The following is an 18,503-nucleotide window of genomic DNA, read 5'->3' on the forward strand; positions in this document are numbered from 1 at the left end:
GGAGGCGGGTGGGGCGGGCGCTGACCTCACAGCCTGCGAGGAAGCCCGTCGGGGCCTGGCTGATGGAAGGCCTGAGGAATTCGCAGCTGGCTGCCCGGTCGGGTGTGAACGCGTTCCCTTCAGCTCTCAACGTGGCGAGACGAGGGAGCAACAGCTTAGCGGTTGCCATGGCCACGGACCTAGGCCGGAGGATCAGCACCATCCCAGGCAGGCACCGGGAGATCCCCCGGGTCCTGTAGGATTCAGTATCCGCAGCAATGCCTAGTGTTACAGGACTGTAATCCCAGCCCTTGGGAGGTAGAGACACCTGAATCAGGAATTCAAGGTCATCACCTAATAGTGAGTTCGAGGCCAATCTGGGTCACAGGAGACCTATCTCCAAACGCAAACAGAGGGATGGGCATAGTGGTGCATATCTGTAAGCCCAGCTCTCCAGAGGCAGATGGATCTCTATGTGAATTCAAGACTAGCCTGGCCTACACAGTGAGTTCCAGGACAGCCAGCATTACACAGTGAGATCTTGTCTAAACAAAATAAAGCAGGGCCAGCAAGCTAGCTTAGTGGGTAAATTTGCTTGGTACACAGGTCTGCCAATCTGAGTTTATTCCCTGGGACTCACTTAAAGGTGGTAGAAGAGAATCAGCACTAAAGTATCACCCTCTGACCTCCAGATGCACAAGACAGCACCTGCTCTCACTTATACCATTAACAGACACATACATACATAACATTTTTAAAATAAAATTTTAAAAATTCCAGGCAGTAATGACACACGCCTTTAGTCCCAGCACAGAGGCAGGTAGATCTCTGAGTTTGAGGCCAACCTGGTCTACAGATCAAGTTCCAGGACAGCCAGTGCTACACAGAAAAACTCTGTCTTGAAAAGCTAAAACCAACCAACCAACCAAACAAACAAACAAGAAAAACAGGCCAGGTGTGGTGATGCATGCCTTTAATTACAGCTCTCTTGAAGCAGAGGCAGGAGGATCTCTGTGAGTTCAAGGCCAGCCTGGTCTATGTAGAAAGACCTCAAAAAACTTTTTATTAATGGGGCTAGAGAGCTGGCTCAGCGGTTAAGAGCACTAGCTGTTCTTCCAGAGGACCCATGTTCAGTCCGCAGCACCCACGTGGTGGCTCACAGCTGTCTGTGACTCCAGTTCCAGGGGATCTAATGCTGTCTTCTGAACTCCAAGGGCACCAGGTGCACACGTGTGCAGACATACAGGTAGGGAACAAAGCAAAGAGCAGTGTTTCCTCTTCCCCCTCTTACAGATGCTGATGGTTAGGACCCCCAGGATGGACAGCCACCACCTCAGCACAGAGATGCTCACCTCACTCTGCACTCACGCCCCTCACCTGCCCTCCTCCAGCTGCTGACCTCCTTAACCTCTCCTCAGTTTCCTGGACAACTAGCCAGGGATTGGTCAGATCTGCCTCACAGGGAACTCTGTGAATGTGGCCCTCTTTCCCTGGGCCCCACCTGCTTCTCCTCCATCTTGCTCGGAGGTGAACTTGCTTCACCCCTGTAGTTTGTGTGTGTGTGTGTGTGTGTGTGTGTGTGTGTGTGTGTGTGTGTGTGTGCATGCAGGGGTGGGGGTGGGGAAAAGCTTGAAGATGTGGGCACAGACACCATTGGTAGAACCTCCCTTGATGTTTACCTTGAACACTCAAGTGGACAGTGTAACCTGCTGTCAGAACCTGCAGGGATCTCGGGCTGAGGTCCAAGTCTGTGAAAGGCAGGTCACCTGGCTGGAATGGAGCAGCCTGGCCTTCTGAAGTTAGCTGCAGCAACTGCTGTCCTTTGCAGCCTGGTTCTGAGCTGTCAGGGTGACACAGCCCCCTAGAAATGACTTCAAAGACCATGGTGTCTGGGGAGTGTAGGATTAACTGCGTTGGTCTGGGAAGAGGCTCTCTGAATGTCAGCCTCCTCTCTGAGAGCCAAGATTCGGGATAACAGCAGTCCCTGGGTAAAGCAGGGCGGGCCTGATTTACTGTAATTCCCTGGCTGCAAGCCTGATGGCGCTGAGGTTGGATAGGCCAGGGGGAGAGGCCCCTGGAGAAGGGAGGCCTTCCATCCCATTGCCAGGGTTCAGTGTGTGTCCTGCAGAATGGAGGGAGGTACCTCAGTGCCTTGCTGTGGAAATCTACCCAGGTGGGGGTGAATTAGGGGGAAGCACTTCTAACCTGAGAAGGTCTGTGAGGAAAAGAGAAAACTGCCCGGGGAGCCTGAGGGCTTTGGAGCTGCCCATGGTGACAGAGTACTCACCATGACATCGGCTCACCCAACTGTCACAATCACACCTGAACGTAGGAGTTATTATCCCCAGGATCAACAAAGGGAACAGCTCGCAGATCTGGATCTCAGAGGTGTGAGGAGGCAAACTGGGGTAGAAACCAAGGCTCCTGAAGCTTCTCTATCTGTCCTGAGTGTGGGAACCAATGAAGCCAGGAACAGCAGTGGGTGGCCCAGCTGACCGCCAGGTGCCTTCCACCTCCCCCTTCAGTCACAGCACCTGCTTGCTTGGCACTCAGCTGACTTCCTGTCCCTGGAAGAGCAGAGTGGCTGTGGGTATGGTGGGGGCAGGGCGGTCCCCTTCCTGTGCTTCAGGGAGGGCATAACCCCATGCTTTCTTGGCATCCTCCACTCCTATTTCTCACACTCTGAAAGTCAAACTTAGCTACCCCGAAAGTCTCTCCAGGGGCTTGTCCAGCATCTTGAGCTACAGCTGAGGGACAGACTGGGCAGAAAGAGGGCTACCAGCGTGGCTGGGAAGGTTGTGGAGAACTTCTATCAGCTCTCCAAGGTCACGTGGAGGCATTCTCGAGCATTCTGCCTCTCTGGAAAGCTCAAGGATGCAGAAGTAAATGATGCTTGTGTAGGTGTGTGTGTAGATGTGTGTGGGTGAACACACATGTGACCGCGCCTGTGGGTGCCAGAGGACAACCTCTGATTCATTTCTCAGTTGCTGTTCACTCATCCTTTATTTCTTAAAAAGATTTATTTATTTATTATATGTTATAGGTGCTTTTCCTGAATGTATACCTGCTGTGTACTGCTGCATGACCGATGTCCATGAAGGCCAGAAGTGGCCACTGGATCTCTGGAACTGCAGTTATAGACAGTTGTGAGCTGCCATGTGGATGCTGGGATTCAATCCTGGGTTCTCTGGAAGAGCAGCCACTGTTCTTAACGGCTGAGCCATCTCTCCAGCTTTACCAGCCCTTTATTGGACACAGTGTCTCATCCCAGCACTGGGACATGCAAACCCACCACACCCGCCTTTTTCCTATTTTGGTGTGTGTGTGGGGTGGGGAGAGGCATTTGGGATCCACTCATATCCTTAATTCAGCACCTTGAACACCTGAAGAGTCTCACACCTGCCTTTTCTGAGGGGATCCTGGGACTCGAACTCAGTCAGGTCCCCACACTTGCAAAGCAATCATTTTATTGACTATCTCTCCAACCCAAAAGATGCTTTATTTATTTATTGTTATTATTTTGTTTTGTTTTATTTATGGTTTTTGGTTTCTTGAGATAGGGTTTCACTGTGTAGCTTTGGCTGTCCTGGAACTAGCTCTGTAGACCAGGCTGGCCTCAGACTCACAGAGATCCACCTGCTTCTGCCTCCCAAGTGCTGGGATTAAAGGCGTGTGCCACCACTGCCTGGCACTTTATTTTTTAAAGATTTATTTATTTCTATGTGCATTGGTGTTTTGCCTGCATGTATATCTGTCTGAGGGTACCAGATCCTCTGGAACTGGAGTTACAGACAGTTGTGAGCTGCCATGTGGGTGCTGGGAATTGAACCCAGGTCCTCTAGAAAGAGCAGACAGTGCTCTTAACAGCTGAGCCATCTCTCCAGCCCCACAAAAGATGCTTAAAAAAATAATTTATCAGAGTGTAGTGGCACATTCCTTTAATCATTTGGAAGGTAGACAGGCCTACCTGGTCCACATGGTGAGCTCCAGGACAGCCAAGGGTATGTGGAGAGACACTGTCTCAAAAACAGACACAGATTTAGATTTGTTTGTTTTATTTTATGTGTATGAGCTTGCTCGTATGCCTGGTTCCCAAGTAGGTCAAAAGAGGGCATTGGATCCCCTGGAAATGGAGTTAGATCTTTGTGTACCCAATAGTTGTTCAATTCCCAGCACCATGTGGGTGCTAGGAATTGAACCTCTCTGGAAGAGCAACAAGTGTTCCTAACCACTTAACTATCTTTCCAACCCTCCCCGCAAAGATGCCCTTGATCCCCTGAGCCTCCTCTCTCCAGCTCTCCCCAGCCTGGCCATCTGGACTCCAGAGGAGCCCCTCAGGGGTGAGCTCTCCACCCAACACTGTCTATTTCAGATCAAGCAGGTCTTGGCTACTGTTGGTCATCTAAACTTTTCTCTCAATGACATTGTCACAAGTGTGGCTTTGTCTGTTTCCTGTGTGCAGCTCCTGGGTTTCTCCTCCCTCCCTTTTGCCTGAGGGAACTCAGCAAGAAGCTTTCTGGAGGCTGATGTTCCTGTGAGGGGGTCATCTGAGGCTGCCGGGTCCAGAGCTCCTTACCAGAGCAACACAGGAAACATCCCTGTGGCGAGTGAGGCAATGTCTGAGCAGGCCCAGCCATGCCAGGCTGCAGATGTGTGCTCCCCCCACCACATGCCAGCCCCCCCCACCACATGCTGGGCTGCAGCCGTGTGCCCCCCACCACCACATGCCAGCCCCCACCACCACTAGCCAGGCCACCCACCTGCCCCATCCCTTGACATCATTCCAGTCTGCCCTGGTACCCAAGGCACCTTTAGTGGGGATAAAAACAAGGAGGGCCATAATTTTCAGGTCCTCCTGACAGATGTACAAAAGATGTCATCCCTCCGTGATACAGGTAGGAGCAGGTTTAGAGACAGTACCTGAGGCTGGCCTTAACTCACACTCCACTCCCAAGTGCCAGGATCACCGACGTGCCCTACAGAGCCTCTCTCTGTCTCTCTCTCATCTTCCCTCCCCCATGTCACCCTCATATGGAGAAGGGTTCTCACTATACTGTCCTGGTTGGTCCTGGGCCCAAGGGATCCTCTTACATCAGCCTTCTTGGTTACTGGGGGTGGGGTGGGGTGAGGAGGATGTAGGGCTGGAGAAATGGCTCAGTGGGTATTGTGCTTGCTACACAGGGTGAGGACCTGAGTTCAAATCCTCAACATCCGCAAAAAAGGTGAGGCATGGCTGTGCACACCTGTAATTCCAGCCCTGGAAGTAGGAGACAGGAGAATCTCAAGGATTTGTTGGCCAGCCACTCTAGCCAACTGGTAAGCTCCAGGTTCACTGAGAGACCCTGTCTCAAAAAATAAGATTGACAGCAGGGGCTGAAAGATGGCTCAGCAGAGAAAGGCGCTTGCCGCTGATGTTGATGATCTGAGTTTGATCCCCGGGGTTCATACAGTGGAAGGAGAAAAGTGACTCCCCAAAGTCCTCTGATCCCCACAAGAGCACCACGACAAATGTCCACCCTAACCCCATACACAAAACAAACAAATAAGGTTGACAGTGATAACAACAGACACTTGATGTAGATCTCTGGCCTCTACCCTCTCAGACATACAGACACACAGAGGCAGGGGGATTTGACCCAGGCACACACAGAAGAAAGCCATGAGACTGGAGTGGTTGGTATCTACAAGCCAGGCTAATGCAAGGACTCCCAACAGCCACCAGAAGCTGGGCAGAGCATGCAGACAGCCTGGTGCAGCACCACATTGGGTTTTGGACTTCTGACCTCCAGAATGGAGAGAGGAGTTTCTGTTGTCCCAAGCTGCCCAGTTGGTGGCACTCTATAATGACAGCCCCAGGACACTAGTTACCATGAATGCAGGTCACATGGGTCCAGTAAAGAAGACAGACGGAAAGGGATTAGGCCACACAAAGCAGCGACTTGGGGGACAAGTGGGGAGCAAGAAGGATGTCTCTGCAGCTTTCTCCTCTCCCCACAGAAATGGCCTCAGAAGAAGTGGCCACTTCCCTCCAAGAGGATGAGTGCTTAAACGCCATGTGGACATGTGGACAGGGATGCAAGAGTATCCGGATCTGGCTAGGTCCCTGGGAAAGATAGTGACCTAAACTCCCACCACAGCCTGAGAAGCAGGTGTTGATGACAACCCCAAGGACTTGCCCAAGGTCATGAACCTTTCACAGTGCTGTGGGGCACACCCAAGCCTATTTGCCTTTCTGCTCCCACCACTTAGCCCCTGACAGTTCAGGGCTCCTGTGTCCTAGTGTGAAGGAGGTGCTAAAGCCAGACTACTCAGCTTGGGGCCCCAGCGCCACCTGAGCTTGCCTGAGTGACCTTAGGCTGGTCATGCTGTCCCCCCATTCCACGGTTCCCTCCACTGAAAACGCTGGCACATGCTGGGCATAGTGGCTAGTACCTATGATCCCAGTACTCGGAGGCTAAGGTGGGGGTTTGCCGCAAGTGAGGCCATTATGATTTACGTAGGGAGTCCCAGGCCAGCCAGGGGATAAAATACACTCTGTCTCAAAAACAAAACCAAACAAACAAGGGAGATGGCTTGGTTCACGCTATAATCTCAGAATTTGGCAAGAAAGATCATGAGTTCAAGGCCAGCCTTGGCTCCCATAGTGAGTTCCTAACCGGGTTGTGCTACATGACTCTCATCAAAAAATAAGGATAAGGGAGCTAGAGAGATGGCTCAGAGATTAAGAGCACTGGCTATTCTTCCAGAGGTCCTGAGTTCAATTCCCAGCAACCACATGATGGCTCACAATCATTTATAATAAGATCTGGCCTGCAGGCATACATGCAGACAGTATGTATACATAATAAATAAATCTTAAAAAAAAAAAAAGACAAATACTGGGCTTGGTGGCATGTGCCTTTAATCTCAGAACTCTGGAGGTAAAGGCAGGTGGATCTCTGAGTTAGAGGTCAGCCTGGTCTACATGGAGAGTTCTAGGCCAGCCAAGGCTACATAGTAAGACCCTGTTTCAAAAACAAAACAAAACAAACCCTAACTCATGGGTGACAGGAGAGTTGATTGAGTTGCCACATTTCACGTGCTGACTGCATTGGAAAGACAGCTGCAAGAGTGTTTGGGATAAACAAAGCAGGCCGGGTCAGCAGGGCCAGCACCAAGGAGGGCTGAGCCACAGTGACCCATCTTCCCCCTCCGCGGGCCAAGAGGCGACCAGGGCCATTGATAATCTCCCACAGTTCTCATCTGTGTCTAACGGAATCTTCCAGAGACAGCCGACAGCACACCCAAGACTGTGTAGACTGGTTCAGGTCCTCAATGCTTGCTGCCTAGACTAAGATGATGATGATGATGATGGTGATGATGATGAGTGTGTGTGTGCGTGTGCATGTGTACGTGAACACATATGGAGGGCAGGGACCAACATCAATGTCATCTTCAACGGATCGCTACATCATCGTCACCTCTGCACCGTCATCATCATTGTCCCCATCACCACCGTGTGAGACAAGGTCTCATTATGTAGCTCTGGCTGGTCTGTAACTCACTATGTCAGTCAGACTAGCCTTTGCCTCCCGAGGGCTGAGATTAAAGATGTGTACCACAATGCCTGGCTTCCACTTTTTTTTTTTTTTTTTTTTTGAGACAGTGTCTCACTATGTTGCCCTGAAACTTACTATGTAGACCAGGCTGTCCTGGAACTCACAGAGATTTGCCTGCCTTTGCCTCCCAAGTTCTGGTATTAAAGGCATAGGCCATTACACCCAAGTCTCCCGCTTACTCTGGAACTCCCTGATTTGATCACACTAGCTGGCCAGTGAGCCTAAGGGATCCTCCTGTCTCTGCTTCCCCAGTGCTGGGATCGTATGTGTGGAGTGTTGTGCCTTGCTGTTTACATGTGTGTTGGCTGAACACGGTTCTCATGCTCGCATGGTAAGCACATTACCAACTGAGCCATCTCACTCCTGAGATCCCTTTTTGATCCTGCTCCGAGCCAGCTTTCCCCTGGTGGAAAGCTTGGAGCCCTGCCAGAGCCCCCACCTTGAACTAGCTGATGTCTTGGGCTGACTCTCCTGCCCACAAAGGAACTTAGGCCAGAGTGATTCACAGCCACTCACTGCCCGTAGAAAGACCACGTACAGTGCACTGTCTGTCTGTCATCTTTACACAGGATTTCAGAATGTGCTGAGCAACAGTGTGCGTGCAGCAACGTGTACACCCCTGTGCCTTGCCTGGCCTCCGGGAACTTCTGTCATCCTTGGCCACTTCCCCATCTTTCTGCCAGGGGCCTGCAACCTCTGCCTGGCATCTGGCTCTCTGACTTGGCTGCTGTCCAGGCAGTTTTCCTACCAGCCACAGAGTCTGGCCTGGTGACCAGAGGGCCTTGCTGTTTTTTTTTATTCAAGACTGACAGCTCAGGCCCTATCCTGTGTATCAGCACAAGATCTCTTCCTGCAACAGGGGCCCCTAGCTGACCTAGCTCTTTCTCTTAGGCTGGAGAGGCCTGGACGAGGGCCAGGGGAGGTCTCATCTGGGCCCTTGCCCCAACCTTTCCACTACAGGGCTCTGGTCCAAGCTTGCTCAGGGTCCTTGCTGAGTTGGAAGTCAAACCCTGGTCCTGTAGTGGCCTGCAGAGTCCAGTGGGGGAAACCCAGACCCATGACTTGCAGAGCCGTAGTTCAGGGCCACTCACAGCCATCCCCATGCCTGAGTGGTACTGACTGGACAGCTGTCCTGCCAGACCCCCTTGCCTACTTTCAGCAGGTTCAGAGATTCTGAAAGGACGGTGAATAACTGGGGACCACACTTGGAAGTTAGCCTGCCTCTCTGCAGGACTAGCCAGCATCTCTCCATCTCACTCCTTCTCATAGGACTCTAGACAGAAAGGAATCTAGAGGCCATTTCCCAAGCCCCACCTTAGGCTTCAGAAAGGATAACTTGGAGGAGCTTGGGGTGCCCTGGACCTTTGACCCAAGTCCCAGATAGTGGGTGGCCAGAGCCCTTGCTGGGGTTCCGGGTGTCTGTAGAGACCTTTCCTGTTGGGAGCTGCTGAGGCTCTCCCAATGAGACCAGCTGACAGTTCTCCAGGAGGGCAGGGTTTGCCTCTAGGGCTGACCAAGGCATCAGTAACAGCCAGCTGCAGCCAGCCATCACTGGCAGTGTTTTGTGGAGCCTCTGGGTGGTGTGAATGGAGATTCTCCAGGAAGGGGCTACTGTGGAAGGGTCTGGATTCTAAGTCAAACCACGCACTTGTCTGTGGTTGGAGGCAGGTCCAAACTTCAACAATGCTCATCTGGAAAATGTGTTATTTTGTACTTATGTTGGAATGAAACAGCCTATTAGTATCTGTCTGTCTGTCTGTCTGCCTGTCTCCCCGCTGCCGCCAATACTGAAGGCTGAACCTAGGGCCTTGACAATACTTGACAGGCATCCCACCACTGAATGACATCCCTAGCCCTTTATTTTGTTTGTTCTTTTGAGACAGGGCCTTGCTATGTAGCACTGGCTGGTGTAGAACATGGAATCCTCCTGCCTCAGCCTCCCAAGTGCTAAAATTTACAGCCTGGTAAATCTGACCTCTTGGAAGCCTGACTTCTTTAAAAACCACTGTGCTCTGCTCCTGGCACTTAGGCTAGGATGCTGCTGTCGTACACACGGGAGGCTGGGGAGGGAGGGAGGTCTCCAGGGCTGGGGCTGTCAAGGAAAGTGACTGGAAGGACAGGGTGCAGCCATGGGATGTGCATGTGTGGAGGTCACCTTGTTGGGAAGACTTGTCTCACAGTGTGGGGTGGAATGGGGGAGCGGCAGAGGTGAAAGCAAGCTTTCTGCTGTACTTAGAGCCTGGAAGGTTTGGAAACTTGGCTTGGTGGAGAGCACCAAGGGGAACCAGCCTCGTGGATTCCATGGGCTGGGCTGCGCGTGTGCCATGACAAAAGTGGTATTTTTAGAGGATGAGGTCTGATGTGGATGTGCCCTGTTGGGACATACCAAACTTCTCCCAGCTCCCCCGGTTTCCTCTTTCCTGCCATTTCCCCTGTTCTCGTGTCTGATGCCTGTTCTCTCCCAGACACGTGGAAAAGCACCTGCTGACGGCCTCAGCTCCGTGTCCCTTTCTGGGAAGCCACTGTCAGTCACTTCCTTCTGGACACCCCAAGCTGTACCTTGTAAACTGTTTTATTTTTATACCCATTCCCTTTTAGGGTACCTTCTCAGCTTTCAGCCTGGTTCCCCTTTCAGACTGTGAACCTGAAGTCAGGAAACTATCTTGTTGTCGTTGAGTTCCCACAGAGGGAGGGAAGTCTACATTTAATTATCTGTGTGTGTGTGTGTGTGTGTGTGTGTGTGTGTGTGTGTACACGCGCGCACACGAATCTGTGTCGATCTGAGGCTGTACTTGTTGCACCCTAAAGCTCAGGATCACTGCAGTCCCTCATCTCGCAGCCTCTTAGTATTTCATGCACACAGACTGTATTGTGAACAGCACTCTTGGCACGTGTGTAGTACAGCAGCTTCCTGGGAGACAGGGTCCTTGTAGCTTTCATATTCACATTATACATGCTAAACAATGTTTCTCAGGCTAGGGTGTAGCTCGGTTGGTAGATTCCTTGTCTATCATGTGTGAAGTCCTGGGTTTAACCCCCACTATGCACAAACTGGATGTGGTGGTATATGCTCATAATCCCAGCACTCAAGGTCATCCTTGGCTACATGTCGGAGGTCAGCCTGTACTAACAAACCTGCACTGTGGTGTTTTCCTTTTAAATCTGGGTATTTGGGGCCTGGGGAGATGGTCCAATGGGCAGAGCGTTTGCTGTAAGCATGGAGACTTGAATGAATTCAGATCTCCATGTAAAAGCCAGGCATGGCAGAATATGCCTGTAACCCCAGCACGGGGAAGTGAAAACAGGCAGAGTCCTAGAGTTCATACAATAGCCAGTCTTACCAAATCGGTCAGTTCCAGACGCAATGAAGAAATCTGTCTCAAAAGAAGGTGGAAGGTCATGGGGATGGCTTAGCAGGTAAAGGCATCTGCCACCAGACTGATGACCTGTGTTTCATCCCCCAGACCCTGTGCTAGAAGGAGGTCCTCTAACTTCCACATGGGTGCCACAGCACGTGCACACACGCATGTGCCCATGCACATACTCACATACATGCACCCATGTGGACACAGGTGCATATGCATAAATAAATGTAATTTGTTTAAAAAAAATGTAGAGCTGGATATGGTGGGGTGAGTTCCAAACTAGCCAGAGCTACACAGTGAGACCTTGTCTCCAAGAACCAAACACAAATAAATCAATAGTTAAAATTTAAAATGTTTTTATTGTTTGTGTGTGTAATATGCATGTCTAGAGGCTACAAGTAAATGTTGAGTGTCTTCCTCAGTCCCTGTGCACTTTTTCTTTGTCCCCGGGGCAGAGGGGTAGTGTTTAGACAGGATTTCTATGTATAGCCCTGGCTGCCCTGAAACTAGCTCTGTAGACCAGGCTGGCCTCAAACTCACAGAGCTCCTCTTGTCTCTGCCTTGCAAGTGCTGGGATTAAAAGGCTTACACCACGACAGGTGGCATATATATTATATATTATATATTATATATGTATATATAATGTCATACATATCTAACATATATGCCATAACACACACACACACACATATATATATATTGATTTTTTAAAAACTCTTGGTGTTTCTAGGGTCCATGAGATGGCTCAGCCAAGCCTGACAACCTTATGATAGAAGGAGAGAACTGACTTCTGCAAGCTGTCCTCTGACCTCCACAGGCTCACCGTGGCACAAGTGTGCATCCAGGCATGCACACACACAACAAATGAGTGTAATAAAATAAGATCCGAGTGCTCCTAAAGCTGGCTTGCCTGCATTGCTGCGAAGGACAGCGGTTATTGTCCACACTGTCTGCATCCAGAACCCTGGCTTCGCGTTGGAAAAGCCTGGGGTCTCAGCTTCTCTCTGCAAGCTGCCTTCCAGGCTGCAGCAATTGCTGAAGTCTGTGCTGCAGTCCAGAGAGTGCAGGAGTGGGAAGTCCAGAGTTCTCCCTGCTTCTGGGAACAGCCCCCTCCCCCTCCCAGCACTGCTTCCACAGGCCGTCCTCATGAGAGTGGGTCAGGCTCACCCGAGGATTTCACAAACGCCTGGCCTGTTCCCAGCACAGCACAGCTGGGAGGGCTCAGTGCTAAGGAGGAGTAACCTCCTCCACAACCCCTGCTGTCCTTGGGCTCAGGGCCTCCGGGTCTGGAGCCTGGGGACCTAAAAGGGCTGTGCCTGTCCAGGCTTGTCACAGCTGTGGTGAGCTCCAGGCCTTCCCTCCCCACTTCACTTTCCAGCCTGGGCTTAGTCAAGGTGCTAGGAGGAAATTCCCTTTCCAGGAAGAGCGGAAACACAGGCTTGCCTTCCCCAAAGTGAGCAGCAGGTGGGTCACCCAGGAGAACTGGGGATTCTCAGACTGCAAGTTTCCCTCCTGTATGTGATTCACAAGCGCTGCGGTTGGAGTCCAGGAATCAGGCAATTTTTTTTCTACTCCCCCTGGGGCCCAGCCATGGTTCTCTTTGCCTTCAGGAGGTCTGGGAGGTATTGGGGGACTCTAGGCAGACTGAAAGGGGGTTTAGGTAGTCTCATTGACTCTGTCTAATCCTTTCCATGATCCTGGAAGGATTGTCCTTGGGTTTAGGGCCTGAGTTTCTCTATCAGAACGTGTGGATATGTTCTGACAGAAGAGTCAGTCGGTGCCTTTGTCCCTTAGTCTGGCTTTGGGGGTTAACCAAGCCAGTGGCTTCCCATGGCAAAGTTGTGGATATGTAGGGAACATTCGATCTGATAGTGCAACTGGCAGTCCTTATTTATTTAATTTACATGCTTGCTAGTTTATTGCTGGCTTTCTCCCACTCAAACTCAACTCCTGGGAAGCAATGGGGAGCCAAACCCCAGCAGGCCTCGTCTTGCCGAACTCCTCCGGACCTAGAACATTCCCTGAAACACAGGATGTGTTGGGCAGATATTTGCTGAGTGGACGAATGAGTGAGTGGCAAAGGGAGGGAGCAGCGGGGCTCCCTGGTTGGACGGGGAGGGCAGGCTTTGCTCCATTAGCCTGGAAGGTGTTCTCCGCTCCGGCAGGGCCAGAAGACATGAACCATCCTTAGCCGGGAGGGAAGTCAGGGCGTTCTGTGTCGCCTCCCGGGGGTAAGTGACCCTTGTGACCAATGACGGGCTCCCCCCACCCAACACACACACCCAGGGAGGTGCGCCTGACCGCCTCCCGGCCGAGTTTCCTGGCACCAGGCTGAGAGTAAACAGCGCTCTGCGCCTGTAATCCTGTTGCCCTGGCGACGGCGCTGAGCGGGAGGGGGCGTGTCGGGGGCGTGGTTTTGTGGAGAGGGCGTGTTGGGAGCGGGGCCTGAAGGGAACGCCCTCCCTGCGCTCTGCGCGGACATTCTTCGCATAGCTGCTCCTGGGCTCCCGCGGTGGCCGGGAAGTGACTCTTCCTGGCAGAGGGCGGCTCGTAGCGCAGAGCCCTAAACAGGAGGAGGACGGGCGGGGCGCATAAAGGGGCTCTGAGGAGGTTCTGCCCACCCTGGGCCTCGGTGGGCACACCTCACGTCCCCGTGCGTGTTGCCCCCTACCATTACCCAGCCAGGGTTCCTGGGGGCCGAGTCCTTCACCCCCTGTGTCTCTGCTCCGGCTGCCTTACTTCTCAGTACCCCTGCAGTACCCCCGCAGTACCCCCGCAGTACCCCCTTCCTGACTGACATCTTTACTCATTCTGTACGCTAGGATACTTTCGTGAGGGCTTATTTTCCATCTTCAGCTCCCTGTCGGTGGCCTCCCTCCCTCCCTCCCTCCCTCCCTCCCTCCCTCCCTCCCTCCTTCCCCACAAGCAGGCCTTGGGTTTCCCATTCCTGGCTCAAGTCTTCAGGAGGCCAGCCCAAAGCAGCACCAGCAGGGAGAATGGGGCCTCTCGGGTGGATTCTTGCAGTCCTAGAAGCAGGGCAAAAGAGTACAGAGGTAGGGAGCAGCCTCCCCGGTCTCTGTGGCCCAAATTACATGGGATGGCCCCACTCCCTAAAAGCCCTTTATAGAGCATTTTGGAGCCAGGAGCCCCTCCTCTGGCTGGTGCTGGTCCTCCTCGGGACCCAGGTGCCCTCACTAGGTCTTTTGGAGGAGAGTTTTACCCTGAAAGGACTGAGCCACAGAAGGGCTGTGTAACAGGGATTGGAGGAAGAGAGAAGAAAGGAAAGAGGCACTGGCCAGGGAGAGAGAGAGTTACTCACTGTGGCCACTGGTTCACTGTGTGGATGTAAGTTCTGCTCCTCTGGACCTCATTTTCCTGGTCCTCAGGCTGTGATCTGAGCTGGAGACACAGAAGGCTAGAGATGGACCATGAGTTGCAGGCAGGGAAAACAAACCCCTTCTTTGTCCTGACTTCCCCAAACCAAACTGAGCCTCCAGGAGGTAGGCAAGAGATAGGAGCCCTGTCCTATGAACATGGACACGTGGCTAAACAGCCACCTTCTGGGTCAAGGGCAGGGGCCAACTGCATGGCCAGGTTCCCTGGTTCCGTGGAGGCTGTAATTTCCACAGAAGTGGCCCTCTGCAGCAACAAGCGGCAGATGGATGCCATTGGGTAGGCTTTAGGACAAGGAAGGTTTTGAGACACTGGGGACTCTGGGAGAGATGTGACTCTGCCTTACTCTGCAGTCCTGTTTCCAAAGTCGACAGTTCCTCTAGTGTGGGTATGGCATGCTGTCTACATTGGTCTCATGCCTGGCCCAGCCCCTTATCTCTTTAGATCATTTCCCCTCAAGGCCCAGGAAATGGGAAAGAAAATGGTCTTGCTTAGTCTTCCAGTTGCCTTTTAAACAGTTGACTCGGAGCAGCTGTTTATCAGGTGCTGTGGGACCAAAGGAAGCTCCAGCCTCTTTCGGGCACTTGAGTATCAGACAGGGAGGCTGAGGAGCCCCCAAGCTGGAGGTCACACTCTTCTCAAAGCTCTTCAGGTCTGGGTAGCAGAAGATCTCACAAATGGTGTGGTGTTCATTTTCTTAGCAGAAGCTTATTGCTGAGTGTGTGTGTGTGTGTGTGTGTGTGTGTGTGAGAGAGAGAGAGAGAGAGAGAGAGAGAGAGAGAGAGAGAGAGAGAGAGAGCGAGCATTTGGCTTTTTAGGAGACAATGTGGGAAGTCAATGCCCCTCAGCACCAATCCTTTGTTGTTGTCCCCACATTCCTGGGTGTTGTGTCCTTGGCAGGTTGCTTAATTTCCCTGAACCCGTGTCTGTCGTGTCAGCCCCAAACTCAGTGGATAAATATTTACCCTTCACCTCTCTAGGCACCAGAAATGACGACTTTAAGTTGTGCTAACTCCTGCTTACAAAGAAGCATAGCTGTGTCTCATGCGAGTGCCCGAGTCAGCCTCTTCCGGGCCCAGATGTAGGACTTAAAGGTGAATAGATGGGTGTCTTCCAGGAGCCTGGCTGGTGGTCCATGGCCCAGGTAGGACCTTTAAGGCTACAAGATGAGTGTATGGGGGAGCAAGGCCATCAACACCTGTCCCAGGGCCCCACCTGCTTTCCAGCCTTGTATGGGGATCACCCTTCCCCCTACGTGCTGTGACATCTGTGACGCTGTGCTGAGGTCACGAGTCACCATCAGGACCCCACATCTAGGCTTTCTCGGAACACCTCCCTGCCAAGCAGCCCAGCCAGAGAGCGCTAATAGCTTGGAGCCTCTACCAGCTTCTGACCACAGTGCAGCCTGCCCCCTGCAAGCCCTTTGAAGGCCGCACTTCCTTCGCAAACTTGCTTTGCATATTCTGGTCAGAGCTGAATCAGACTGGCAGGAATTAACCATCGGTAACAGTCTAGGTGGCTGCCATAGCCCGCCAGTGACACAGGAGAGCTGCCGGTGATGTGAGAGTGCCTCTGATTCTACCTCAGAGCTGTGGGCAGGGACCCAAGAGGCACAGCCAGCCCCCTCCCCGCATTCCATTGTCAGGGAAAGAAGGCTCGAGTCGTGTTCTTCATTAAAAAATAGTGCTCTTTATTATAAATTACTGAAATGTTTCTTTTCTGAGTATAAATATAAATATATGTGCAAAGTCTGAGTTGAACTGGGATTTGGTTGAGTTTTTCAAGCATCTTCAAACAGCCTCGAAGGCCTGAATGGGGAGAGGAGCGGACTGGAGGTGGATCTTTATAAAAGTGATTGAGGCAAATTGTAAACATTATTCAAAACAACACAGAGAGAAAAAGCCACCCCAACACACAGCTGCCCCACCCAGCCCCATACCTGACTCAGAAAACTTGGTTGTTTCTCCCCTAAACAAGACCAGTTCCAGGTAATTCCATGGCTGCTGCATTCCTGTGAGTGGCCACTGCTGAGTGGCAGATGAAGGTTTCTCCGTCACCTCCTGCCTCCCCCCACCCAGGTGAGAAAGGGGGCTGTGCAGGACCTGGAGGGCCCTGGGACCTGCTGATTCCGCTGGCCAAGAGGTGCCTAGGACTGGCCAACTTCTTCCCAGTGATCACACAGGGTCTCCTCCTTGCACCCACTTCCCCTGACCTGCAGCCACTGGAGAATCCCTCAGCTCCTCCGCCTGTTGGCTGTGATTGGCTCCTCATGTGCCAATCCCTATCCATGGGACAGAGGGCATTTAAGGCAAGTCTCCCAGCCTGACATAGGAGAAACAAAGAGTCCCCCATCTTCTCTAAGGAAACCTGGGCTCCAAGACGGCTCATCTGTTCATCTGCCTCCCTCTGGTGTTGGAAAAGGTGGCCAGCTGACCAGCCCCATCCGTCTCCCTCCCACATGCCATCGACTCTTTGCATCCGGGAGGGCTCTGGGAGGTTTCACTAGCTGCCCCAAGGGAGAGGAGCCTGGCACCAGAATGGCTCTCTCCAGGTCACCCCTTGCCTCTCTCCCTGTGCCGGGAGCCACCGCTCCTCACCTAGGCTGGGTCGTGGGAGTGCTCATTTCTTTGGCCAGCCTGCAGCCCTGCACGCCCTCTTCTCTTCCATCTTTCCCCCGGGCCTGGCGTCTGCTCAGGATTCAGCCAAATCCAAGGGCAAACAAGTTCCGTGGGAAAGTTCGAAGACTCCCCTGCAGCTCTCTTTAGTTCAACACTGGAGGTGTCCTCCCTCCCGCCCTCTGCTCCCCGGGAAGCAGAGGGGGTGTGGAGGAAGGGAGGAGGTGAGGAGAGTCACTTGTCAATGGATCCTCTTGAGAGGAGCTGGAGGGTGGGAAAGCAGGTGGCAACTTCCCCTCCCCTCACACATTCCAGGTCCTGTCTGCCCCACTTTGCAAAGCCGGGGCCTGAGGAAGAAGCCTACCTGCCCCTGACTCACTGGGAGCTACCGAGCATTGGGGCTGGATTCTTGTGCTTGTGCCGTGTGCCGCGGAGGAGAGGCGACCGACCCAGGCCCTCCTCTGACCCCTTCGCTCTTTAAAGTGGAGCATCGTACTGGTCCAGGAACTCCCGAATGGGTCCAGGCAGCTGGGTCACTTTCTCATAGGAGTCCAGGTGGCCGTTGACGGTCTTCCTGCAGAGATGCTGGAGAGTGGCCACGTTGGAAGAGAGAGGTCGGCTCAGTACCAGCGGAATCTTCTCGCCCCCGGAATAGATGTAGTAAGCTCTCTTGGGGGTACTCCCGGGGAGCGCCTGGGCAGGTGGCTGCTCCGGCACCTCGGAGGAGGGTTCCGTGGGTGGCAAGGAGAAGGAGGGGGCGCCCGGGGGCGGCATGTAGTGGTGCACCAGCTTGAGTACACAGTCGAAACGGGGTACTGGCTGCGTGCTCCGGGGGTCACTCTGCAGCGAAAAGCTGCCCCCCTCGCACTGGATACGTAGGTTCTTGGTCCCCGACTGGGTCTTGACGCTCAGCGTGAAGAAGTGGCGCTGGTCCGAGCTGTCGCGGATAAGGAAGGTGCCCGCGGGCTCGGCGCTGAGCAGCAGGTTCGCCTCGCCGCCGGTCACTGCGCTCCAGTAAAATCCGCTCTCCTGCAGCTTACGCACGGCGTTCACCACCAGCTGGTACTCGCTCTTGGAGCTGAAGGTCTTGAGGCGCAGGCTGGTGTCCAGGGGGCGGCTCATCCCGGCGGCGGGAAACTTGCTGTGGGTGACCATGGCGCACGGAGCCAGCGTGGATCTGCGCGGCGGTGGCTGCAGCTGCTTCGCGGCCTCCGCACAGCGGCCGCTACCGCATCCCGGGGAGCTGCGGAGAGGAAAGCGCCCGGCGCGTGAGTGCTCAGAACCCTCCAGTGTGCCCAGCCCTCCAACCTCCGCCGTGCGCCCGGGGCACTCGGCTGCCCGGCAGAAGGCTGTGTCTCAGACCCAGCCACCTCGCGGAGCTCTCCCAACCTCGGTCCCTGCCAGCCAACCCCAGACAGTCCCTTCCCCAGCGCGCTCTGGAAGAACACCCGAGAGAAACTCCCAAGTGGAAGTTGGGTCTCCAGGAGCACCGCCAGGATGGGGAGCGAGACAAGAGCCCCAGGGACGCTCAGGGCGTCGCTCAGTCCGGTGCC

The 18,503-nt window shown here is 53.3% G+C and overlaps 1 protein-coding gene across 1 annotated transcript; it reads right to left on the reverse strand.

Annotated features, from left to right (window-relative positions):
* Positions 1-16,026: 16,026 nt before the first annotated feature.
* On the reverse strand, positions 16,027-18,282 carry Socs3 (suppressor of cytokine signaling 3). The gene has a single exon (XM_059269849.1). It carries the CDS (start codon positions 18,103-18,105, stop codon positions 17,428-17,430), a length of 678 nt encoding a protein of 225 aa, XP_059125832.1. The 5' UTR covers positions 18,106-18,282; the 3' UTR covers positions 16,027-17,427.
* Positions 18,283-18,503: the final 221 nt, after the last annotated feature.

This window comes from Peromyscus eremicus, chromosome 8a, assembly GCF_949786415.1.
Source record: "Peromyscus eremicus chromosome 8a, PerEre_H2_v1, whole genome shotgun sequence".
Lineage (NCBI taxonomy): Eukaryota > Metazoa > Chordata > Mammalia > Rodentia > Cricetidae > Peromyscus > Peromyscus eremicus.